Source organism: Barbatula barbatula, assembly GCF_947034865.1.
Source record: "Barbatula barbatula genome assembly, chromosome: 21".
Taxonomy (NCBI): domain Eukaryota; kingdom Metazoa; phylum Chordata; class Actinopteri; order Cypriniformes; family Nemacheilidae; genus Barbatula; species Barbatula barbatula.
Genome location: NC_136784.1, coordinates 4,490,083 through 4,516,693, shown reverse-complemented (window position 1 = coordinate 4,516,693; position 26,611 = coordinate 4,490,083). Strand labels below are relative to the sequence as shown.

Here is a 26,611-nt window from a genome sequence, read left to right as displayed (position 1 = left end):
TTTCTGATGTTGTTAATGTTGCATAAGATAGTTGTCTGTCAGGAAATGTTCTTTTTTTTCCGACTTCCATGAAAGGGCAACAGTACAGATTGCTTGACTGCAGTTTTACAGTAAATTTACCAATCTTAAAAAAGATATCCTTTCTATCCTGCTTTTCATACCAGTCTTGTACAAGATGTTGAACTATTTTGGCATAGTGTAAAAAATCAGCTGGTTCTATTGATGAACTAGGTGTGTTATCATCAAAGTTCACATCTTGTTCACTCTTTCTTGCAATGATTTCAATACATTTTGCAGCACATTCTCCCCATGAAGCATGCACATCAAATGGTTGGTCAACCATTAGGGTGTAGTTAAGATACTCCTGCTTATCAACTGTTACAGGTGTATCTTTCCAAAACTTGCTCATGAACTCTTGGTTGAAGGACATAAGTATGTTCACCTCAGCATCAGACTGCAAACAAAGAATTAAAAATAGACAACACATGTAAATATGTGTTTAGAATGTTTAAATACAAATCAATTAATAATAAGAATTACCACATTTGACTTTTACTCCAAATGCAGCAACTTACTTACAGTTTATACTGTTTTGTAATAAAAAACTTTAAGCTGGCATTCCAAGTCTTATAACTGAGATTTTAATATAAAATCATTGTGACATCACTTGATGTAGCATCCTTGATGTTTATTAAAATGGGTGCATGCTATGAATATGTTACAGTAAATGTTCCTAAAGAGAAAAATAAAGTATAACCTTCTTTTTATTCCTGATTTCAGCCTCTATCTGGACAGAGTTTTGCACAGAATTGCAGTCACTAAAACGTAGAAAGTATTAATTAGGATAACAGTATATTACATTAATAACTAAATCAATAATCATTGCAAGTCAATAACTCGTTTTTTGCTAGCTTGGTCTTTAAAAATCTTTCAAAGAAAATGAACTGAAGAACAGAAACAATCTGTTTAAATAATTTTGAATGACTTACCTTTTTATTTTTTTGCAACTCCTCTCTGTGAATGTTTGTTCATCCAACAGTCCATTAAACAATAGCCTCTTTTCACTGCATATCCTGAGTGAAACAGCAGTTTTCAGCAAAGTTTTTTTTCTATGTTGTTGTTTTTACAAACTGATAGAGGGAAAAAGCTTACTTTATGGGTAACTCGGAAGTCTGAAAAGTTTTCTCTTTACCAAAAACAGTCTGCTTATATTGAACATCTGTTTTTACAATAAGAAAATCATCATCATCACAAGTTTTTATCTGTGTTCTGTTTCTGATGTAAATGTTTTGTGTATGCAAATGTGTTCATGTGCTCTCATTGTACTTAGTTTAATATAATCCTATTAATGAGGTTGAGTTCACATTATGTATGTATGTATATACTAGCACTTTTTAAACTCCACTTTACTACAGAAGATTAAATATGTACCTGTTTTGCTCTGTGGTCTGTCGTCTGCTGGAGAAGACCTGGTGTCCAAGCCTGTCCCAGAAACACACTTTTCTTCTGTGTCGCCATCCTGAGGTATCTCATTGCATACCTACAAAATTGGAGTGGTATCTATAAAACCATTTTTGTGGATATTATTATTGTGTATAATAATCAAATAAAAAAAGCTCACCTCCAGGTTTTTGGCAGAGGATATCTCAGCTGTGACTGCATGGTCAGTACTCTGAACTGGTTTTATAATGCTACGAAATGTTGGACGATTACTAAAGTGTTTCGAATAATCGCATACGCATTCGAAATCTCACAATAACAATCATGCGCGCTCTTTACCTCGTAACGGTCGATTTTGTGTGGTCTTTTTTGTTCGATGTTCGTAGTTTGGAAGATAACGTGGATGGTTGTGGACGCTTGCCTCCTTCACTGTGGATTCTTAAAAGCAAGAGAATTGTCCAGAATTAAGTCTGGTAATGCTGGTACAAAGTCCAGTTTAAGAGTTTTAAAGGTGATTCATGTAGATATTAGAATCCAGGATGAGAAGAGATAATAAAGGACCGATGTAAACGATGTAAACACAATTTTAGCCACTCCATCTAGCTAACGCTAATGTTACCCTGGATACCCTGGCTCTCGATACACCACAAAAACTTGGTCACAGATGCCAAGCATGACGCCGACGCGCACCAACAATTTCTCCTCTTTTTAACTCTGGTGTGTTTCCCATGATGTTGTGTGCACTGCAATAACTTTTATGTACAGCTGTGCTATTGCTTTGCTATTTTAACCATCACATTTCACTGTCCAACCCCTATAGGTCACTTGGTATTGGTGGTATTTTGAAGCGATCCAGGTGTGAGCATAGGCAAGTTTTATTCATTTGAAGATCACCGAGGTCGTACTCACTCTGAAATTTTTTTCGCCGACGTTAGGATCTTGCTTTTGGCGAATTGCGTTGTTCGAGGTTTGATTTTAGCGGATCGCGGCGTAAGTTCCGTTGAAGTTCGAGCTTCGCTTTTGGAAAATCGCGGTGTAACCGGCACTGTAGAAGTTCAGAGAATGTAAAATTCCAAAGACAAAAGCATTTTAATAAAAATAAACATTTTGGTAGTTTTAATTGGTTTACAGTTAAAAGGGTGGTTCCATTTAATTGCCTCAATCAATATTAGAGTTCCTCTTGAAACTGTCCACCTGTTTCAGATTCTTACATTCCCTAACATGGCTTGATAAGTATTCCTCAGCCTATCATGAGGTTAGATTTGTCAAACATCTTTCATTCCAGTGATCAATCTTCCTGCTGATGCTGAAGCTCTGTCAAGAGCAACCATCAGTGTAAAGACAATTAAATTATTTGCATGAAAACACGTCAATATACTGGTATTTTAACTTTAGAATATTATTGGTAACTGTAATGTAAAGACGCTTTTTTTCCACAGTGGCCCCTAGCGGGGGAAACTCTGATATCGTCATAAGGTACAGCTAAGAGCACTAAAGACCAATCATCCGAACGTATGACTTACAGAAGGTACTGTTTACTTAACTAAGAACGTTTCAGGAAACACATATTAACAATAAGGCACAGCTTAAGGTGTAACTTAAGAATGACGTAGCTGTAAAAAGGTTTTGAGAAATGCCGCCCACATGTGTACAAACAGTGTATATTTAACACAAGCATGATTATTTTATACTTAATATTTGTAAAGCATTTGTAAAACTTTGTAAAGTCTTTTTGATACCATTTATTACTGTTGGTTCAGTCTTGTGAGCTTCGCCCTTCCCTTCATCTTGAATGGCATCTTTTCTTTTCCTGCTTTCCTGTGACCCCTGTACAGACTGGAGTCAAAGAGACAATAATAAAGAAGACACAGAACCAAACCACTGAAGTATTTTCTTCACATTAATAAACAAAATGTAAGTACCATTACTGTATAAGTTTGACTGTTTTATCTTGTTGGTCTGAAGGAGTACTATTAAATAATTTTAAACTGCAGCAGTAGAAACAATGAGAAAATGCAATAATGTATATAGCAATACCATTTTTTCATCAGCGTGTGATGATCGGCGTTTATTGTGTCTGTGAAAATAAACATGCCATGCTGAACATATACAAATACAAATATTGATAACAGTTGATAAATATGAATACAATTTGTCATCATAGACGGTTTCATTGAACGCACATACCTGGCCCACAGTTAACATATGGTCTGTGTTTGCTAATCAGTCTGGCTAGTGACTTGTAATAAAACCATGTATATAATATTTAAATCATATGAATATACACTCTGTTTTAATTTACATTCATTGTATCAAATTAACAATTTGTTGAATGTTACGTGTTGGGTGTAACTACATTTACATTTATGCATTTGGCAGATGCTTTTATCCAAAGCGACTTACATTGCATTATGCTATAGGCTACATTTATTTATAGGTATCTGCAATGCCCTGGGATCAAACCTGTTGTTAACGCAATGCTTACCACTGAAACTTTAGTGCAGGTATTAACCACACCCTAAGCTCTATGACTCAATAAATCATATTGAGAAACAATAAAATAATACCCTACATAGTCTACATTAAAATAATACTTTCAATTCATTAAGGCTTGTGAAAACTTATACTGTATCTAATTACTGTTACTATATTTAAAAAAAAAACCAAATACATTATGCGAACTGTTTGTTTAATCATCTTATGGCGAAGAGGGAAAACGCTCGGCACGGTCAGTTCTGTGGAAAAGGAAGACGTCTGAACTGAATAAAATTTGAATGTCTAAAATTTATACAAATTCAACTTTAAATCGTGAACTTTAATTTCTAAAACTTTTGTCAAACGAGAATAATTGTAGATAATACATATATTAACTGTTCATCGGTTCAGAACTAGCCCGTCATCTCGAAAGTTGTGGTCATCCTCTGCCAAAACACTTTTAAGTTTGCAACAAAGGTTTTCCTAAAGTGCCCGGCATAAATTATTATCTTTGAAAAACTAATTTTAAAACTTTTCATTCAAACAATTATGGCAGCGTTTTAGTACGACCTACCTTTTCATTCGCCCGAAACGACACTGTACAGGTTTTTGTGACGTAAGTTCTCTTTCCGAGAAATGGGGTGGCGGCCAAGGGGCATCATAATGGAATTTTTTCCTCACCAATGTTTTGCGCTTGTGTAACCGGTATTACTGGTGATAGTATGTGTCACCAAGGATGATAGAATGCTACGTTAGCAAGTCACTGAATGTTAGTTAGCCTATCTTAATGTAGCCTAGCGGCCAACCAATAGCGACTACGCCACCCTGAATAAACAGGGAAAATAACTAAAGCACACACGTCCACTCCCCTCAAGAGGACAAGGCAAGAGGCGTGGGTAAAGGTACAAAAATAGTTGTATTTATTACAATCAAAGAAAAGATGATCAGAAAGAATCAATTAAATCAAAACACAGAGCATAAACACAATACGTTAAACAAACAAACAAACTCAAACGAAAAGCAGGAAAGCTGAGGCGTCCTGTGTAAGAGGCGGGCGTGTAGCCTAGCGGCCAACCAATAGCGACTACGCCACCCTGAATAAACAGGGAAAATAACTAAAGCACACACGTCCACTCCCTTCAAGAGGACAAGGCAAGAGGCGTGGGTAAAGGTACAAAAATAGTTGTATTTATTACAATCAAAGAAAAGATGATCAGAAATAATCAATTAAATCAAAACATAGAGCATAAACACAATACGTTAAACAAACAAACAAACTCAAACGAAAAGCAGGAAAGCTGAGGCGTCCTGTGTAAGAGGCGGGCTGGAACAAGGTTACCAGTTTACACACCACGCACACTGCATACACCACTTCGATCCAAAATAATGGCACAGCAAACTTATACACCATAACACCATTGGGTGCGATAAAGAGTCAGCCCGCCTCAGGACACACTCAGCTCCTGCAACGAAAGAAATATTAATTTAAAGCAAATATCACACAAAAACACTTCTAAACCAAATAACCTAATAAAGAAAAGACGATTAAATGTTAACCAAGGAAACCAAGACAAGAAAGAAATAAAATAACTACCACCACAATTCTACCCACATAGGATACACGATCACGTATAAAAGGCAAAAGGTCCAAGAATTAGCAAAGGGTCGACTTCGCTATTACAGCATGAGATATGAGACCACTCAAATTAAAGGGTAACTCCTCATAAGATGACTCCGAGATACACGGGAGAGAGACTGCAATAAATATATTGAGTGACAATATGGCCACACAGATCAGGACCACACTTGGGGTGGTAAAAATACAATAATGGGAAAGAACAACAAGAAACAGTAAAAGTTTTGATCTCCACAAAGCAGCAGCGTGAAAGCGTCACAATAGCACAGCCCAACTTGCTCCAATGATTCAAAGAATTATTGCCCAGAAATCCACCGTAAACTAACGCTCGTTCTTTAGCCGCTACAGCTTTAGCCCAGCCTATGCTCCGCCATCCAGGCAGACCGGGAAACAACAGTAGTAGCCCTGGGAATGAGCCGCCTAATATGCACAGTCCGTCCTTTGTCCACTCAAACCGCATAAAACGCACGCTGATGATTGTCTTACGCACACCACATCTCAGCAGCCCAAGATACTGTGTGATTCACAACGATACAACGGGGCGGGTCCCTGACCATGACGTATCCCAGGAGACACAACCAGCAGGTATTTATACCCAATGACACAGTTGCTAATTGGACATGCCCTTATGACGACAGCTGTCACTACCGCCTTGCCACATCTACCCCTAAATTTTGTGTCGTCGTCCCGACGATATACATGTGTACCCAGTCCAGATACTAATCCCAAGGCCTGAATAACTCTGAACATATACTAGCCATTGACCCTGAAATAACTACTGCCTCTCTCACACTTTCCACTGCCCGAGGAAGATGATTGACATTGGAATGTTGTCCCGCTGTGGCCCGGCTCGTTCTTCGTACCACCCCCTCTCCTACCTGGACATGGGAAGGGAGGACACTCATCTCTGTTGAACCAGAGGTAACCCCACTCAATAACTCATCATCTGCAGTAGGTGGGGACACCCCCACGGCAGGACCTGTACCTTCTGAAAATGGTCGTCTGGACCCAACAGGAGGAGGAACGATTGATTCTGGTACACCAGACACCACGGAGTCTCCCCTCACGGTGTGCTCCCCACCATTCTGAGAGACTCCTGGAACCGCCACCCAAAGTTCCATTTCCTCCCCGTTTCCTGGTACTGGCAAGGGCCTAGCTAAAGAGTCATCAATAGGGACAACCGTTGGAAAGTCCTGCTGTATTCGAAGTTTTATCGAAGATCGATGCACATTCCTTAGCTTATTCAGATCACCCACAGGTGCAACTGAATACACCGACCCTCCATCCTGTGGTGCCCGTATGACCTGATACACCACAGAGCTCCACATGTCCTGGATTTTATGCCGCCCTCTCGCACCATAATTCCGAAGATACACCAATTGACCCTCCCTCAGTGGTGCATCATGGACATACTGGTCATGCTGTTCCTTACGACGTTTGGCAGCACCCCTCAAACGTTCCCTTGCCCCTTCAAATGCCACATTGATCCTTGCCTGATGCTCGATCATCCACTCGTGAACCCCACCCTCACCAGGTTCCTGAACCCTACCCAACAAAAAATCAACTGGGAGTCTAGGCTCCTGACCAAACATCAAGTGGTATGGAGATTCACCGGTAGACTGATGTGGGGTGGTGTTATATGAAAACAGAACCTGTGGAAGGCAGGCTACCCAATCTCTTTTCCTGGAAACAGGCAGAGTGCGCAAGAGGTTATGTAGGGTTCGGTTGAACCGTTCGCACTGGCCATTGCCCGCTGGATGATATGGTGTAGTTCTGGATTTTTCAATGTCATAAAACCTACAAAGCTGTTTCATAAGGGAAGACTCAAAATTACGGCCCTGGTCAGAGTGGATACGACCTGGGACTCCAAACTTGAAAAACCATTCGGTGACCAAGGCTTGCACCACTGTTTCAGCCCGCTGGTCCCTAGTGGGGACAGCTAATGTATACTTACTAAACACATCTGTTAACACTAAAACATTCTCATGTCCAGAGCGAGATGGCTCAAGCATTGTAAAGTCAATTGCCAAGATCTCATTTGGCTTAGAAGCCAAAACATGTCCCATAAAACCCCGGGCTGGTGGTCGGGTGTCTTTAGCTAACTGGCACCGCTCGCACTCCCGACACCACTGTGCAATTTCTGCGAACATCCCGGGCCAATAACACCTCTGACGGATCAGTTCGGTTGTTCGTTCAACACCCTGGTGTCCATGCTGTTGATGCATCTGAGTCAATACCTCTGGTCTTAAAATGGCAGGCAAAACAAGCTGAAACACCTCTTCACCCCCGTCCGGTCGTAACACACGCCGATAGAGGACCCCTTCCCTTTTCAGAAGACGGTCCCACTGCTGCAACAAAGTCAACACCGACTTTGAAAGCGACTTGCGCTCCTTCGAACTAGGCAATGAGCCCCGTTCCAAGTATACCATAATCCCTTGAATATCAGAATCAGCCATCTGCAACTGAGACAGGTCATGCAGGGAATGACTAGGCAATGCAGTGATTACAGCTTGATCAACCTGCACTGTATGTTCTAGTTCTGCGGCTTGCCTCACCACTGCAGGAATTGCTGTCCCGGACAACCAGCTTTCCCGTTCCTCCTGACAAAACTGGTTCTGCCTAGAGAGAGCATCAGCGTTCCTGTTGCTTCGGCCAGAACGATACCGGATCTCAAAGTCAAAAGAGGCCAATTGTGAAGCCCAACGTTGTTCAGTGGCTCCCAATTTAGCAGATGCCAAGTGGCTGAGGGGATTGTTATCTGTAAAAACAATACACTTCTGCCCCAATAGGTATTCCCTAAATTTTTCGGTCATTGCCCACTTAAATGCCACCAACTCTAATTTCATGGAGCTGTAGTTAGTCATATTGCGCTCTGTGGGCCTTAGACCACGGCTGGCATAAGCAATTGGACGCACACTACCTTCTTGTTCCTGTGAAAGGACGGCACCAAGGCCACTTTGGCTGGCATCTACCTCCAAAATAAAAGGCAGAGAGAAGTCTGCGTATGCCAAAACTGGAGCAGCAGATAGCCGTTCTTTCAACCCCTCAAAGCTCACTTGACATTGCTCAGTCCAGGCCTCTGATAGCCCCAGAGTACCTCGCCTTCGGGGCCCCGAGCCAGCACATATTGCAACCAACTTATGCAGAGGGGCTGCCAATTTGGCAAACCCCTCTACAAAGCGGCGATAATAGCTGGCAAAACCCAGAAACGAACGCAACTCTGTAACATTAGAGGGGCGCCGCCACTCGGCTACAGCTTCTATTTTAGCCGGGTCAGTCGAAACCCCCTTCGCAGATATAACATGGCCCAAGTACTTTACCTCCCTTTGAAAAAATGCACACTTGCTAAGCTTTACTTTAAGGCCCTCATTTTGCAACCGACACAAAACTCTCTCAAGGCGCTCCAAATGTTGATCCACAGAGGTCGAAAACACCACCACGTCATCCAGATATAAGAGCAACGATTGACACTGTTGGTCCCCAAACAACCTTTCCATTAGTCTCTGGAATGTGCCTGGGGCGTTACACAGGCCAAAGGGCATACGGTTCCACTCAAAGAGTCCGAAGGGCGTACAAAAAGCGGTCTTGAATCGATCTTTCTCTGTGACTGGGACCTGATTATACCCACTGGCCAAATCAAGTGTGGTAAACCAACAGGCGCCGCTCAAGGAGTCCAAAGACTCATCGATCCGAGGCAAAGGGAATGCGTCTTTTCTAGTTCTTGCATTAAGCTGGCGGTAGTCGACACACATGCGTAGACTACCGTCCTTCTTTTTGACTAACACTATTGGTGAAGCATATGGACTACAGCTCTCACGGATGATCTTAGCCTCCAATAATTGATTTATGTGGGCCTTTACGGTTTCATACTCTGACGGGGGTATACGCCGAAACCGCTGACGTACTGGAACCTCATCTGTTAAAGGGATATCATGAGAAATTAAGGTTGTACAACCTAAATCCCCCTCCCGAGTAGAGAACACAGACTTATACTTATCAAGTAAAGCCCTTACCTGCCCCTGCTCTACCTCTGATAAACCAGGCAAATCCACTACTTCAACTTGTTCCAGAATGGTGGGTACCACCACAGCAGTCTGAGAACCTATGAGTGCCTCGGCAGACCGAATCTCAGTTACACCCGTTGGCAAACTCACCACATAAACATTACTCAAGGTACCAATCATGAACCGAGGGTAAAGCCTAATGTCAGTCACCCCAACATTGACCACGGGTATATAAGCCGTCCCTCGACTTACCTGGACCACTGCGGGGGACGCCAACAGCCCCGCTGGTAACCCAGATTCAGGGGGTTCAAAAAATGCAGTCTCACCGGAAAACTCATTGGAACAGGTTGCCGGTACAAATTTAAACGTGCCTCCTGGAATACGACATGGCAAAGATCCCCGAACTCTAACCCTACCCGTATGACTTACATCCGATAGGGTGTTGTTATCAAAACAGTATTGTAGCGCTTGAGATACAGAATGTGGTGCTTCTGACACATCCAACGAGTTAAAAAGAGCTGGGCCGTACTGACTAAAGAGTTCCTGGTAACATCGTTTCAAAACATTCATTCCAATAACACCAGGAACCCGATCACACAGGCCACCCGGGGGGTCCTTAACAATTAATACCCCACAGCGTGAAATTACTTTACCACAAAGTGCAACGTCGAGCTCCAGGTAGCCAAGATAAGGGATAGATAAACCATTAGCCGCACGCAACTGTAACCATTGACATGACTGGAGTCGCTCCTGTCCCCATGGTTCAAAGTACTGAGAAAAGAAACTTTCTGTAACTGTAGAGACCATGGAACCTGTGTCGACCAAACAAGGCACAGGTACTCCGCTCATTAGTACAACAAGATGAGGACAGGAAGACATTATACGAGATGTCAACGATGAATCATGTAGTAAAGCAGAGCCGGAAAAATTCCCCACCGAGCTAAGGCCCCGTGGCTCAGTGGGTGCTAGTTTTCCGACCCCGTAGAGGTAGAAGGCTGCTCATTCCCAGAACGTATTGCACTAGAATACCGAGTAAGCTGGGACCGCCGCTCTCCATCACAATCTCGCGCAAAATGTCCCGGCTTTTGACACCGCCTACAAATCACAACCTGGTTACGAGGAAATCTGTTGGGCAGTTCTGGACCTTGTAACTTGGTAATACTTTGAGTCAGCTGATTTAATTGATTTTGCTGGGCTTTTAACATTTCTCTCAGCTCATTCAACTCCGACACTTGAGGTGACCTATGGTCTTCCACCCGTGGATCCCCACGCACACCATACTGAATTCCATGTAACAACGGGACAGATAGACTTCGGGCTCTCGCACCCCCCGGCATCCCTTCTTGCTCCCATCGGAGGGCTTCACTCCGCACTTCTAACAAAGAGGAATTCGGTTGTCGGCGCACAAGCTGTTTAAGTTCTCGTCTTAAAACACTATCGTTAATGTGTTCAACAAATTGGTCACGAAGCACAATATCAGCATTTAGCATAAGATTTGGTGAACGTTGCTTAACGCGCTCGAAAAGGCTCATCAGAACGAGGGAGAACTCCAAGAGAGTTTCCCCCTCTTGCTGCCTACGAGAGAAGAAAGCTTCCTGCAAAGCTACATAAGACAACGAGCATCCATACAATTCATGTAAGGCTTGAATAATTTTCTCAGGATCTCTACGCACCTCTTCGGGACGATATCGTATCTCTTCTCGTGCCTCTCCCTCTAAATGATCAAAGAGAAAGAAGGCCTGATCTGCAAGGGATGAACAACGAGTCCTCATACACGCTCTTGTTTCCTCAACCCATTCATCAATACCCACCCCAGATCTACCACTAAATTTAGGGCACCTTCTGTCTCTAGGCACAAGTATAAGTCGATCATTTACTGGAATATTAATGCCAGCTAATGGGGCTACAGTAGAAGCACCAACCGTCCCTGAAGTGCTAGATCCTGCAGCACTAGCCTCTCGTGATTCAATAGTACGTTCTTGCCTCAATCTCTCATTATCAGCTCGAAGCTGGGCCACCAGCTCCTTAAGCTCCTGTAGTTCACCTTCCATTATTTCAAAGCCTGTGAGAAATGAAGACCGGACTCTAGAAAACACGCTGCTGCTTTGTCCTTAAGGAAAAAAATATATATATATAGATCACAACAAAAAAAAAAAAAACTATTATGTACAATACCACACCTCTGCCACCTACTCGGTAGAGAGACCCTGCCGACTACGCCACGTGTAGCCTAGCGGCCAACCAATAGCGACTACGCCACCCTGAATAAACAGGGAAAATAACTAAAGCACACACGTCCACTCCCCTCAAGAGGACAAGGCAAGAGGCGTGGGTAAAGGTACAAAAATAGTTGTATTTATTACAATCAAAGAAAAGATGATCAGAAAGAATCAATTAAATCAAAACACAGAGCATAAACACAATACGTTAAACAAACAAACAAACTCAAACGAAAAGCAGGAAAGCTGAGGCGTCCTGTGTAAGAGGCGGGCTGGAACAAGGTTACCAGTTTACACACCACGCACACTGCATACACCACTTCGATCCAAAATAATGGCACAGCAAACTTATACACCATAACACCATTGGGTGCGATAAAGAGTCAGCCCGCCTCAGGACACACTCAGCTCCTGCAACGAAAGAAATATTAATTTAAAGCAAATATCACACAAAAACACTTCTAAACCAAATAACCTAATAAAGAAAAGACAATTAAATGTTAACCAAGGAAACCAAGACAAGAAATAAAATAACTACCACCACAATTCTACCCACATAGGATACACGATCACGTATAAAAGGCAAAAGGTCCAAGCATTAGCAAAGGGTCGACTTCGCTATTACAGCATGAGATATGAGAACACTCAAATTAAAGGGTAACTCCTCATAAGATGACTCCGAGATACACGGGAGAGAGACTGCAATAAATATATTGAGTGACAATATGGCCACACAGATCAGGACCACACTTGGGGTGGTAAAAATACAATAATGGGAAAGAACAACAAGAAACAGTAAAAGTTTTGATCTCCACAAAGCAGCAGCGTGAAAGCGTCACAATAGCACAGCCCAACTTGCTCCAATGATTCAAAGAATTATTGCCCAGAAATCCACCGTAAACTAACGCTCGTTCTTTAGCCGCTACAGCTTTAGCCCAGCCTATGCTCCGCCATCCAGGCAGACCGGGAAACAACACTAGTAGCCCTGGGAATGAGCCGCCTAATACGCACAGTCCGTCCTTCGTCCACTCAAACCGCATAAAACGCACGCTGATGATTGTCTTACGCACACCACATCTCAGCAGCCCAAGATACTGTGTGATTCACAACGATACAACGGGGCGGGTCCCTGACCATGACGTATCCCAGGAGACACAACCAGCAGGTATTTATACCCAATGACACAGTGGCTAATTGGACATGCCCTTATGACGACAGCTGTCACCACCGCCTTGCCACATCAACTTAGAATTTTACGGCAACATAAACAGTGGATCTGAGATATTTTTCATTTCTACATTCTGTTTATGTATCTGTGAGTGTAGCCTACCCTGCAGAGAAATAAAAGGGAAACCATCCACAGTTTAATGAAGGACTGTCATAGACACATGTGCTGGAAAAACGTGTTGGCAATGTTAAAAAGGCAAAAGTTAACACTGTTGGTTATTCAAATATAATGAATCATTATTTGATTGATAATATCCAAATAACACTATCTGGTAGGAGGGTTAAACTTGCTAGCCATAGTAGAGACTACAAAATGAACGAAGTATAAATAGGCTACTTACGTACATAATAAATTATGTTTGTTTGTTAATAAACTGTATGGTTGTTCAGTATTTCACATTGCCAAGTATTTACATGAGTGTAAAAAATAAAAGTAACGATGCAGTAGGCTCATACAAATCCATAAAACTCATTCAAAATCTGAAACAAAAATTGCAATGCCATGCAGAATTACAGAAGCGAAGATACTTCAGGATACTCATAACAAATTATTGTTAGTCCATTCCTTCAGGCAGTTGAAACAATCCCTTGCTGCTTTGCATTTGCCCCACACGAGTCTCTAAGCCAGCTCTTAAACTTCCATTCATCCATCCTCAAGACCAGGAAACGCCCCAGGACGTCCCTCGCTTTGAATATTCCTATCTTCTCTAGTCGTCCGCCCAACACAGGACCAATTCCAGGAAGTGTATACACAGATTTATCTCCCAGTGGCTCAGAACAGAAGAGTCTGTGCTTTTGGGATGTTGTCATTGTTGCGGGTTAGTGATATCTGTAGCTTGTCGACATAAGATAGACTCATTTTTTTTCATATGTACAGTTATGTTCAAAATAATAGCGGTCCAACATGACTAACCAGATCAGTCACTGTTTTTGGTAGAAATTATATTTCTATATGGCAAAAATGTTCCTAGTAGGTGTAGAAAACCAAAAGACCTAACAGTCATAACATGCATGCTGCTAGTTCAGTGCAATTGAATCATTAATTGAAAAGGGGCTTGTTAAAAATAATAGCAGTGTGAAGTTCAAATAGAGAGGTACATGTGAAAAAATGGTGTCAAACAAGTTGCCCTTATTCAAGGACATGGCAGCAAATGTTGTACTATGAATTTCTCTCTGAAAAACTTCCCGGATCATGGGGATCAGTTTGAGTACTTAAGGACATGTTGCCTTATGCCGAAGAGGGAATGCCCTTCACTTTCTGTAGAGTAATAACAAATGTTATACTTTTTGTGTATTGAAATAAAAGTTATTAGTAGAATTGACTCACTTTTTTTAGACACACTGCTATTATTTTGAACACAACTGTACATACCTTATCTCTAAAAAGATTTGAAAATATAAGATTGTTCTTACCACATACTCAGCTCAACAGCACTACTCCCCCAAAGTTTTTCCTGACTGTGCTGCTTTTTTATTCAAATGTGTTTTTAAATGTAAGAGATCTTGTCCATATATAGACTTCCTTACCACACCCTGCATGCAGGGCCAAACCAACAATCCTGTGATATTCATTTGCTCATAACCTAAATTGCTAAGATAAATTCCAAAATAATTATAAGAATAAACACTGCAGTATAAAAAATACATTATTTACATTTTATTTCAGAAAAAGAAAAATCGATGTATTGTAACTCTTGTTTTTGCCTACATACATAAACATCAACAGTCAGTAAGTATAAACAAAGCAAATGTATGGTATAGCTTATAGAACCCAACTCGGTGGTAAGAACGTCATGCTGAGTGTTTCTGAATAGAATAACCCACTAATTTCCTGTCCTCTGACATAAACAGCACCAGTGCATTAGACTGTACAAATCTTGTATCTTATCATCTCTATAAATCAACAGTCATATAATTACAGCATTAGTAGGCCTACTGCGAGAAAGAGGAGACAAAATCTGAACAATTGTGTTTACTCTATGGATTGCTGTGTAATATATGGATCTCAATGCCTCACTGGTTATGATCACAGATTGTTTTAGGTTAAACGCTTTTGTTTCTATTTTGTATATGATTGAAATATACAAAGAAGAAATACAATTAAATTGAAAAGATGGGGCTTTAGTCACAACCAATGAGAAGGGCTGGTAAACAGTCGAAACAAGATTTTACACTCCAGCATTACATTATTCTAGCCTTTAACATCCTAGGCCAGAAATGGTTTTAAAACCTAACGAGGTAAACTGGTAAAGACAACAATTAACAAGAAAGTATAGGTGTTAGTTTACGTTCATTTTCTTTATGCATAGCATTAACTATAATTGCCATAATACCCAGAGCTGTCAGACACTCACTTTTTCTTTCGTAGCTCTTTAGTTTTATTTTCCAAAACATCAAGATGTTGTTTGAAAGTAAAAAATAAGATGGAAGATAAGCTACAACAAAGTGAACCAAAACTTTACCCATTTTTATTGCGCATCTTCCATTTTATTTTTCAACTAAACTGTTACTTAAATTGGGAAATCGGACTTATAAAGTACATTTCTTTGTATGTAGAGAGTTCATTCATTGACTTAACAACAACTGGTTGAAATACATTATATATACAGTACGTTTGGGTATTTAGGCATGTGAAGCCAAAAGGGCAAAAGTGCAGGGTTACAAGGTTAAGGGGATCCAGAGCCTGCATCTCAAACCCTGAGCTACTTGTTTTGCCTTCACTAAATCACAGTGCAATAACTCTGAAAACTGTAGACATCGTCACACACATACGGTTTAGCCATCATCTTATTCATCTCTATTATAAATGAAGTTCTATATGTACTTTAGTTTACAGTTTAGGATAACACATATTGTAAATCAATTAGTCCTGATGTGCCACTAAAATCTGATTAGTCCGATTATTGTAAATAAATCCCAAATCTGAAACAGGGAGACTTCAGAACAGACAAAAACCACAATAAAAAAACCCTGTTATTTAAGGCTGCATGACAACTTTGTTGGGGTTGACATTTCAGGTTTAAGCCAAATGCAAAGGTTTTGTATACCTGCTGTGTAATAACTTTCGAAAGCTAATAAATAAAATAAACAAACCCTTCAAAAAAGACCTTCCGTCACAAAGGCGTTTCAAACAAAACAAAAGCTGACCATTAGGCATGAGCAGGCATATAATTTCTTATGAAAATTCTAAATAGGACAAGGATCTGTGGAAAGCCGGATACTTCTTGGAAGCGGGTAGTTCCATAACCATGAGTGAGTCCAGGTTCTCGAGTTCTCACGGGAGTGAAGGTGACACCTAAGTGTGCTTTTACAGCAGGTACATTTTCGCTACTGTCAAAGTCTTTTGTCTGTGTAACATACGCATTCATATCCTACTGAAGAATCTGTGAAGAGACGTGAGTGAGTGAGGCTTTAGGGGTTGTGAATCCACTTGGAGCTTTGCTGTAGAGTTTCTTTAACTGGTGAATGTTTTTGTCACTGTGATGTAGATTCGCTGATTTCCAGGCCGTGCTGTTGTAGTTGAGCTCTGAGCAGTGTGTTGTCGTTTTTTAGGTCTTCAATCTGCAAAACAACACATATTACATAACATAATAATATTACCAAAATCAGCAGTATGTAAATTACATGCATTACTCCAACATTACAGAGACCATAAATAAAAACATATTTAATTCGTTTGATTTAAAATATATTTAGCAAACCACAGATTCTCAAAAACTAGCCACAGATTGCATACTAGCCTATCTACATACCAAAATATAGCCAATAAACATCATATGACCACATACTAAGAAATTAATTGTTTTAACTTTGAAGCTCACAGTATGTCCAACATTCCAAAGACCAGCAACAGACAGATTTACCTGTTGTCTAAGTAGCTCATTATCCACCTGTATTCTCTCCACCTCTTTATAGTTCTCCTGTAGCCTCTGGTTAGTCTGTCGGAGTTCTCTAATATAGTCGCATGCTTTAGACAGGATGCCTCCTTTACTCTACAGAGGACAAATAAATTATTCTAAATGAGCAGAAAAGTATACACACACAAGTACCCACATAAGTGCACATTCCGTACCGCTCCTGTTTTGGTATTATCCATATTGCAATCTGGGATGATTTTAGATAGCGTGACAATCCAGTTGTTAATTTTGTCTCTTCTTCTTCTTTCCACTGCAAGCACATGAACATTTTCAACATTACAAATTGATGTGACGAATTCCATCAATAATCTGAATTAAGAATTAGTCAAATACTATTAGATGTCATAAATATCTTAATACTTTATTAAAAACCTCCCGTCCAACAGCCTGACTCTATTCTGGAATATAACAACAATCTTTATGATTAAATCAACAATTCCATTTGTGAACACTGGTTAACAAGGCAACTGAAATGAGTATGTCCTGCCAACCTACAAAAATGCATTTATTGAACCTTTTTGTAGCTGTGAGTAATGCATTAGTTCACCTTCATTATGCTGTGCTCTCCTTCTCTCATCGCGAGGTGCCCGGGGCCCATCGATCTTCCTGTGTAAAGAAAGAGGAAAGAAAAATAGACAGCAAAGTGATCAGCTTGCTACTGCGTTGTTAAACTACAATTACAATTTAACACCCCCGAGACCATCCAAATAACCAAACTCAAACATTGAATTATACTAAATAAAATGATACGTTTTAAAAGCACAACCTACAAACAATTCAATCACGATAGTAGCTTGCATAAAATCTATGATTTGCACTTAATGCCTAAAACAATGTAACCCGTTATTAGTCCCACACATGACTTCTGAAAGACAAGTTGACGTTGAAAAAAGAAAGAAATCCAAACGCCAAACACAAATACCCTTAAACAGAATTAAAGGCTAACTGCTGGCTAGCGATGAGTGGGCTAGTGCAGTGGTAACTAGAGGAACAGGACAGACTGGCTGCTGGGGGGGTAATGTGGAGGGGATATTAAAAGGTCTTCCTCACCAGTCTGATCTGCTGTGTTGAAGAGTCTCATGTTCACCGAGGTCTCTGAGGATGGCAGGTAAGTGGGACAAACTTGTTTGATTTTTTTCTGATCTTAATTTTATGAAAAAGTTAGCATTCAAATTGATTGGGACATATGAATTCATTTCAATTAACACTTGTATTTAAATTCAACTGCATGGCACGCTCAATCGGACCGACTATGCATTAGGATTGGATTTAAAACTCCAAAATTCACATCAGCGATTGCTTCATTTTGTTTTAGAAGCAGGGCACCGTCAACCGACTCCCCAAAACACATTCACACTTTCCAATACATTTTTCTTTTTAAAAAAACTGCTTTGGATGTGAGTGTTTAGGTTCTGTACCGCAACAGGAAGTTGATTATTTAAAATAATATTTCACAGTAAACAGCATTTTTCTTTCAACAATTCACAAATTCAGTTCAAACCAGCTTCTGCAAAACGCAAAGATAATTGTCATGTACATAGCAGTCATTTCAAAAGGCGGATCGAGCCTTGAGCACCCGTGATTAATACTTACGCGGCATAAGTCTGTGTACGTGGTGCGATGGTGCGTGGTGTGCCAGTTTGTAAAACATCTGGTGGACTCATCATCACGTAAAACTGGCCTAAAACAAAGCAAGGAAAGCTGTAATCAGCAAGGGCTCGCAGGGCGTATGTAATGTAAATTACAATACTATAAAACTAATAAGCATACAAACATATACCAATAGCATCATTTTATGGTCATAAATAAACACAGCGAGCTTAATAGCTATAACATAATCATTCTTCTGTGAAAGACAAAGTGCAAGGAAGTATCTCTTGGGTGGTCTCTAACACTTTCTTACAGAGCGAATGGCAAACGCTGTTTGAAAACTGACCTCCTTGTGTGAGACTTGGATCAGACGTGGCCTGCACCGACACAGCTGTACCATCACTGACAGTCGATGCTGGAAAATAGGCGAAGCGTGTTTCTCCACCCACCGTCTCCCCCGCTGGACTGCCCCCATTACTGAAAGGGTTCTGGATAACAGCCTAAAAGACAGACAGACTCAATGAGGAACATATTCCTATCACACATTATTGCACTATTGCTGTAGTTATCGTTATATTTTGCCATCTAGGTCTGCCTATTAACCATTCCCAATGAAGGCATGAATATCAAAAGACCAAATATGAGGTCTGCTTGCGTCTATCTGTTTAAACAAAATAAATACCTGTGCTACTGCCTGCTGTGCACCCGCAAAAGCAGCCGTGGACACCACGCTGACCGAAGCCCCTCCATCTCCTGTTCCGTCCAAATGGTCTTCTGTGACCTGGACCACGCGATACGTCACCTACAGAATTCAAGAGCAGGGGAAAACACAAATGTCACCTCTGAGCTGTGTATGTATGGGGGTATGTATGTGGACCCGATATAGCTACGTGTATTCTTCTTATAATTGTTTGCATTCTTTAAAATGAGTTAACATGTCCTGAATAAGATTCCTTCAAAGACACATAAACCTTGCACTGAAAGTGGTATACAAATATAAAGCACTGCTGGATCAGCCGAACTTTAAAGCGATTCTCGTGAGAGCCATTAAAGGGGCACGGAGCTACAGTCTGTGTTTTATGACAGTCACCCCAGTTTGAACCCTGGATCCTCTACACCCCCCTAAGAAGAAAGGTTAAAGTTCACACTGACCTGTCCGCCGCTGTTCTCTGTGCGGAACTGATATTGAACATTGTGGTCTGCAAACGCCGCTGCCTGCTGGACACTTGCTATGGTAACCGCCGCCTGCTCCTCCACCCCAACCCCCTCTGCTGAGAATGCAGAAGAAATGTCGTCAAATGCCATCTCATTTCATCTTTATTACGCCAAGCGTAGATATCCACAAAGATAAGTGTAGCTATAACATTACTTCTTTAACTTACCTTCCTGCAGTTGAACAACCTCCTCAGTTTCCTGTTTCTCGTGACTGGGGAAAAAAAAGAGTTTCAGGTCATATTATGAAATCATTTAATCTTATCAAATTTTCTGAAGCTCAGTGGTTAGAGCATGGCACTAGCAATGCCAAGGTTGTGGGTTCGATCCCAAAGGATTGCGCATACTTGGAAACAAATGTGTAGTATAATGCAATTTAAAAGTCGCTTTGGATAAAAGGGTCTGCCAGATTTACATTTACATTTAGTCATTTAGCAGACGCTTTTATCCAAAGCGACTTACAGATGAGGAAACATTGGAAGCAATTATAACAACATAGGCAACGAAAATACATAAGTGCATCAAACTAGTCCATTAAAGCCTAGCACAGTGTAAAAGCTAAGAATAGTGAGGTTAGTAATTTTTTTTTTTTTTTTTTAGAAGGAAAGGGAAGAGAATTAGGAAAAACTCAATCAGCAACGTGTTGACGGAAGAGATGCGTTTTTAGGTGTTTTTTAAAGATGCATACATGTACATATATGGTATATTTGTACCAGCTCTAAAGCAAATGCATACAAAACGATGAAATGTTGAAAACAAAAGAAACAAAATAAAATCGATATTAATAAAATATAGGTAAACGTATTTGATATTCAAATATTTCCGCTCTACAAACTTGAAACAGACGGAGAACGCCCCGCCCCCTCCCTTTACAAACCGACCACTTTCGCTAAACAAAACTAAAATTATTCAAAGCTACAAAAAAGGGTGAATCTGAATATACAATCAGCAAAAGGAATTCAGAGAAATAATAAGAGAATGTAGAAACAAAAGCTTTTAGAAAGAAAAAAAGACTAAAGGTCGGCTGCAGGTCGCAGGGAATATAATGCATTAAACTGCTAAACATCTTTTCGAGACCAGTGAACCCGATAAAGCAGCTCAAAATATTGGTTAAATGCATCTTTTACCCTATAAAGAAAAGAAAGCCTTAAATAATGCAAATTAAACAAGCTAGTATACCGGCTTGAATGGACATATTTGTTCAATAACTAATGCTAGATAAAAATAATCAAATTAGCAATCGGGCTAATACTGACATAAATATGTCGACCGGCGGCATTTAAAACTGTCTTGATGCGTTGTTTTTCGTCGTTATGATCGCGTCCTACGTTTAATTTAGCATATAAATGGCATGCGCGAAACTTAACAATAGTCAAAAATATAAACTTAAAAGATGATCGCTAACTGCCCGGGTGTAAAAACAGAAAAGAAAATGGTTGACTGGGGCCTGTGTGTGGCCGCGCATAAAGGACGCGCTCTCACCTCGTCGAGGTGTCCAAGCTCTGTTCGAGCATATCCATGAAGGCGAGCGGATTTTAAAATGCAATATTCAGCGACACTTGAAAAACGGGAGATGGAAGCGCTGATCACGGGGACAAACACACGGGTCATGTGAGAAAGACAGTCCAGGACACGTGAGGTGCAGGCTGGGCGAGGAGTTAAAATGGAGACCGCGGTGGAGGAAGGCGGAAGGTGTTCCTGCCGTTGCGCTCATTCAGTTGCATTGGTTCGCGTACTGCGCGGCTTTGTTGCGTATGTTACTCCCTCCCGCCCTTCGATGGAGGCGAGTCTTCGACCTGTTGAGTCGTTTTTCGATCGTTTGGTTTATGGGTTAATGCTTCGTAACAAACTCGATTAATGCTAAAGCTTGCTTTCGCTTTATCTTTGCTCGTGCCATATAGCTTTAAGAAACAATGATGTATCCATCCGCAGGCTTTCTAAAAAGCTGCCCTATTTTGGAACTGCCAGTAATAAGACGCGGAGTGGACTGTTGTTTTAGCGATAAAATGCATTTATTTTTTCTTCAGCAAATACGTCTTGTTTGTTGGACGGGACAACGTGGTGGTTGTGCGTAGTTTAAAAATCGCATGTTTTACAAAACCTTAGAAAAACAGAAGTACGCTTAGTATATTAGTGTGGTTTAATGCTAACATTTCCATTGTGAAATAGAAGTCGTGCGCTGTTAAAATACTCGGGCTGTTCGTAAAAAGAAAATATTCGCATATTCAATCAGTAAGTTATCTTACCTTGCGTTTTCGTAAAGATTAACACCCCGTTCGTGTGTAGCGTCAACATACAGTGCAAGCACAAAATAAATGCATTTTCGTTGGACACATCAGCACAAGGAATCAGAAATATGACGAGTGGTGGTTTTCTCAGGTGACCCCCGAGATCCAATCCGGATTTTGGTCAAACCACATGACACGAATGGAGTTGCAATGAAGAGGAACCGGACAATTAATACCTAACGTGATCTGACAGACCGTTGATCTATTCTACATAAATGTTTTTTTATATAATAAATGTTATATCCACATAAAAAAAGTTCCGTGTAGATAAAGTGTTTTTTCCGAACTTCCGTTCTTCTGGACACGAGGCTGAATGGCAAACTGAGCAAAGATCACAATGCATACGTGTTGCTTAACCTGCTTGTTTGTGAATACACAAGGTTGTTTAAACGTTTGTTAACGTCTCATGATAGAATGTGAAGTTTACTGCGTTAACAGAGGAACTCAAGTCTGTATTGTCCCCTTAGAAAAAGTCCCCGTAGTTTGACTGTGACGTAATAAAAAGCAAGGATTCTGATATATTATGACGTGCATACAATCACATTCAAAGCATGCGTTTGTGTGTTTTAACCGCACACTGAGTTGTAAAAAAAGAGCATAACATTATCCTCGTCGTATAATTTCTCCTGATGATTGAACTCTATAGATTTGGAAATAGGAAATATTGGGAATTGTACTGTAAACTAAAGGTTTAAACCCTAAGCAGCCGCACCGTGGCCCACCCTCAAAGCAAAGCGGGCAACTCAGCATTTTGCATTGACCACTGCACCACAACAATCCTCTGAATAAGTGCAACAGTCCACTCTTCAAACAAAAGCAAAACCATTGACATCATACATACACACACTGGTACACCAGGGCCCCTTCCATACCTAGTTCAAGTTTATTTGTTTCATGGACAGAGCATGCAGCATTTAAAGGATTTTGCCACCATCAACAAAAAGGACAACAGAGGGTTTGAAATTCTGTGAGCCGGGTTCTTTATGTGTATTTCCCTCTTACCAACTACCACCGCTCTCAACCTTCATAGTAGACCTTCAATTCTCCCTCTTTCTCTTTGAGGATAAGCAGAGAGGGATTTTACCCTAGAATCAATAAGGTAAGAAATTATGATGTTATTAAATATGTTTGGTTTACATTTTGAAAGCATTTTTAGAGTTGTACATTAAATGCTGTTACAGCATTTCACTTGTTTTTCCCTCATTAAGAATTAGCTTATTTTTTAGAAATGAGCAGATTTTGGTTTATTATTAATCTATTTGAAAATAAACTGCTGCATTTAATGAAATGTGATGATTTGCATAAGTTTGCTTTTAGGAACAATTCACAGAAAATGTACTCATGATTAGGTTAAATGTGCCTTATTATTGTTAATAATTTATTTGTGGATGTTTCTGTGAGATGGGTTTTAAGACTATATGTCTTGTCTTTTTTTTTTGTTGTTGTTTAGAAAAGTTCCTAATCTTCTCAAACGTTTCTAAAAAGTAATAAAATGATAAAGTTGAATCTGTCCCAGTAAAGAGTGCAGGTAAAGGGATAGTTCACCCAAAAACTGAAAATTCTGTCATCTTTTACTTACTCTTAAAATTCTTTGTGTTCGGTTGATCACAAACGATAGTTTGAAGAATGTGGGAAACGAAACAGTTCTGGGTCACCTTTGACTACCATAGTAGTTTTTTCCCTACAGTCTATGAAACACAATAGTGCCCCAGAACTGTTTGGTTACAAATCAAACAATATATTTCTTTGTGTTTAACAGAACAAACAAATGTATACAGGTTTGGAACAACTTGGGGGGAGTAATTCATGACAGAGTTTTCATTTTTGGGTGGAGTATTCCTAGGACAGGTTGGCTTCTCTCTATATTAACCCTCTGTACGATTCAGGATGTACAGCTTTATGGGCGGCGGCCTGTTCTGTGCCATTTTGGGGAACATCCTAATAGTGGTCTCCACGGCGACAGACTATTGGATGCAGTATCGTCTCTCAGGCAGCTATGCCCATCAGGGTCTGTGGAGGTACTGCATGGCCAACAAGTGCTACATGCAGACTGCAAGTATAGGTAAATGCAAATGTATCTGTGTGCATCAAACAAAACAAATGAAAGAATGAAACTACAAATATTTTGGTATGTGCACACCTTGTCTAGACCCTTTTTAATTCAAATAAAAACTAATCTTATGCTACAGCATTTGTGCATAAAGCCAAGTGCATTGAAATAATAAAATTTCGGTGTGAGAAAGATTGACTGGCATTTACTGCATAACTCTATAACATCTTTGTTAAAAAGGTACTATTAGGGTTAGTGCCTCTTTCAAACAATTCAATATCAATATTCAGAGAAGGAGCCAGTAGATGGCAGCAGTTTATTCCTTTTCATCATTTGAGCATCTCAAATTAGTTTTGTATTGTCTGAACACAGCCGTGTTCTTTAGGTGGCTCAAAGTTGTTCCCCTGGTCTCATAAAATGACATCTGAGATTACAGGAGCTGTGCTTTGGTTCATTCAAGGTGATTTTACAAGGGCGGTTTTTAAAAGATCAAGGCAGAAGAATTGGTCAATCTGTTTTTAAAATAAGAGATTGTTTGACATGGAGAATCGGTCTCTTGAGGTATAAGTGATACGTTTCCTTTCTGTCTCCAGCATACTGGAATGCCACCCGGGCATTCATGATCCTGTCGGGAATAGCATGCTTTGCTGGTGTCATGGCAGGCATTCTGTCATTTGCCCATTTTTCTGCCTTTGAGAGGTTCAGTCGCTCCTTTGCTGCAAGCATCTTGTTTTTCATCTCTAGTAAGTCATATGCAAGCAATGTTATGGGCTTTCTTTTGAATTGCATCTTCTTTCAATTGTTTTGAATTTTTTTAATGCTTTTTCTCAAACTACCCTTCTGTATATATATTTTATTCAGCTACGTTTGCACTGCTTGCAATGGCAATCTACACTGGTGTAACCCTAAGCTTCCTGGGTAAGCGCTTTGGAGACTGGCACTTTTCCTGGTCCTACATTCTGGGCTGGGTGGCAATGCTAATGACATTCTTTGCAGGTGAGATAATACAGTATAGTCTACTATTTAGGGTGCATTATATTATAGCCAATTCAACCTCAATTTAAAAAAATGGTTATAGACATTTTGAACGCTTTGTTTAGCAAAATATTGCAAATAGAAACATTCCCTTTTTAATGTGTAAAGTTAACTTATTCAATGATTTGACTCCTTGTCTGTTGTAGGGATATTCTACATGTGTGCCCACAGAACGTACGAATCAAGGAGAGTGGTTGGAAGTCGCTGAAGAATAAAAAGCGAGGCAACATTTCATAGCTCCTCAATCATCAGGACCTTTACATTATAAACATATAAGACAATGTTTACATTACAGTTTAGTGCATTAAAATACTGCATATAGTGAAATATCACCACTTGCATTAGGAAGCTTTTGTACTCATCAGTTCTCAAAGTATTCACCTCATTTTTCATATTTTTTTCAATAAAATTCCACATCAAATCAAATTTTGGACTCTCTTGATCTCTAAGCAAAGAATAGACTGTTGAGAAGTTTTAATCTGATGTAATACAATTAACATATCAATATAAATTTAATATAAAATCAATTGTTATGACCACAGAGAGGACGTTAACTTGGGGCAAGACGTTTGCTTCCGATGAAACTGTCAATAGTGTAATGAATGTACAGTAGATAACATATTGTATATTATTTTGTCTTTGCTTTTTCTATGATTATGCCTTTGGTGTTGCATCTCATCTGCTTGTTAAAGCATTTTTTTACAAGTCAGAAGTGTCAGTCTGGCAGCTTTATCTTTTGTGAATATCATAAATGTGTTACATGTGAAAAAAACAGTGTAAATAGTGTGCATGCAACTAGAAACATCTTATAATGAAATCAAATGTATCTGTAAATCATTTCAACTTAAGTTCTAATAGAAATTAATTGAACTTATATAAAAATTCTTAAATTGTTTGTGCGCAAGTTTTTTGGTTAATAGTAATTATAGATACGTATTATTCATAATGGTTCACTTATTTTTCACAAAATGTTTTCAGTGGTTTAGTTTCATTGCACCAGATGTCGTTCAATGGTAAGGGCATGATGGTTAAAATGATGATAGGATAGATAAGGACCTTTCTAAGTTTGACAGATGGTACAATATTAACGTTTTCGGATGCTTTACAGGAACACACATGCAGATACATCATGCACCTTAAAAGCAACGTTAGTCAACATAATCTGCCGAATGCACACATGTTAAGGTGCAGAAAGTAGAAGTGGGAAAAAGCTAAAAGGTTCCATAAAACTGCAATTGAAAAGTTCAACCTTGACATTAAATTAGACATATTGACTATTACAAAATACAACTGGGAAGACGAAAACAATATTATGTAGGCTAAATGTTGTCAAAACATAAAATAATTCAGCACACTTTCACAGTTTCTCTTTGCATTTCAGTCCTGCAAATATTTTATACTCCAGTCTTGCATGGGAAGCTGTTTAAACATAAAATATTAAAAACTCTTGTGCAATAATTTTTTATTTTCTTAAATTTGTATTCTTAATAAAAAATGCATTGGAAATTAAACAGATTC

The 26,611-nt window shown here is 39.8% G+C and overlaps 2 protein-coding genes and 1 pseudogene across 7 annotated transcripts; 1 reads left to right on the top strand and 2 right to left on the bottom strand.

Moving 5' to 3' along the window:
- Nucleotides 1–13,539: 13,539 nt before the first annotated feature.
- On the bottom strand, nt 13,540–13,811 carry LOC306910464 (barrier-to-autointegration factor-like; annotated as a pseudogene). The gene has a single exon. The product of its transcript is annotated as a barrier-to-autointegration factor-like (transcript).
- An 824-nt stretch (nt 13,812–14,635) lies between these two features.
- usf2 (upstream transcription factor 2, c-fos interacting) lies at nt 14,636–21,650 on the bottom strand. 4 transcript variants are annotated; one of them, XM_079484937.1, is made up of 11 exons: nt 21,203–21,650; nt 19,891–19,934; nt 19,661–19,779; nt 19,191–19,310; nt 18,855–19,008; nt 18,512–18,599; nt 17,969–18,013; nt 17,466–17,524; nt 17,074–17,168; nt 16,865–16,993; nt 14,638–16,562 (listed from the first exon to the last, which is right to left on the bottom strand). In XM_079484937.1, exons 1-11 carry the CDS (start codon nt 21,238–21,240, stop codon nt 16,476–16,478), a joined length of 978 nt encoding a protein of 325 aa, XP_079341063.1. In that variant the 5' UTR covers nt 21,241–21,650; the 3' UTR covers nt 14,638–16,475. The 4 variants fall into 4 exon arrangements, with proteins under 4 accessions (XP_079341066.1, XP_079341063.1, XP_079341064.1 ...); XM_079484938.1 differs by having other exon boundaries at nt 19,661–19,776; nt 21,203–21,339; XM_079484939.1 differs by having other exon boundaries at nt 20,977–21,208.
- lim2.4 (lens intrinsic membrane protein 2.4) lies at nt 21,343–26,601 on the top strand. Of its 2 annotated transcripts, XM_079484943.1 has the most exons (6): nt 22,577–23,107; nt 23,895–24,070; nt 24,444–24,518; nt 24,652–24,801; nt 24,920–25,054; nt 25,240–25,516. In XM_079484943.1, exons 2-6 carry the CDS (start codon nt 23,896–23,898, stop codon nt 25,299–25,301), a joined length of 597 nt encoding a protein of 198 aa, XP_079341069.1. In that variant the 5' UTR covers nt 22,577–23,107; nt 23,895; the 3' UTR covers nt 25,302–25,516. The 2 variants fall into 2 exon arrangements, with proteins under 2 accessions (XP_079341068.1, XP_079341069.1); XM_079484942.1 differs by lacking the exon at nt 24,444–24,518 and having other exon boundaries at nt 21,343–23,107; nt 25,240–26,601.
- The last annotated feature ends 10 nt before the right edge of the window (nt 26,602–26,611 follow it).

Coding starts and splice junctions, on each gene's coding strand:
- usf2 (XM_079484937.1), bottom strand. CDS start 21,240: ATGGATATGCTCGAACAGAGCTTGGACACCTCGACGAG. Junction 19,009..19,190: donor CACAGCAGGCAGTAGCACAG/GTATTTATTTTG, acceptor TCTGTCTTTTAG/GCTGTTATCCAGAACCCTTT. Junction 16,994..17,073: donor ATAATACCAAAACAGGAGCG/GTACGGAATGTG, acceptor TGTCCTCTGTAG/AGTAAAGGAGGCATCCTGTC.
- lim2.4 (XM_079484943.1), top strand. CDS start 23,896: ATGTACAGCTTTATGGGCGGCGGCCTGTTCTGTGCCATTTTGGGGAAC. Junction 24,519..24,651: donor TGTGCTTTGGTTCATTCAAG/GTGATTTTACAA, acceptor TTCTGTCTCCAG/CATACTGGAATGCCACCCGG. Junction 25,055..25,239: donor GCTAATGACATTCTTTGCAG/GTGAGATAATAC, acceptor TGTCTGTTGTAG/GGATATTCTACATGTGTGCC.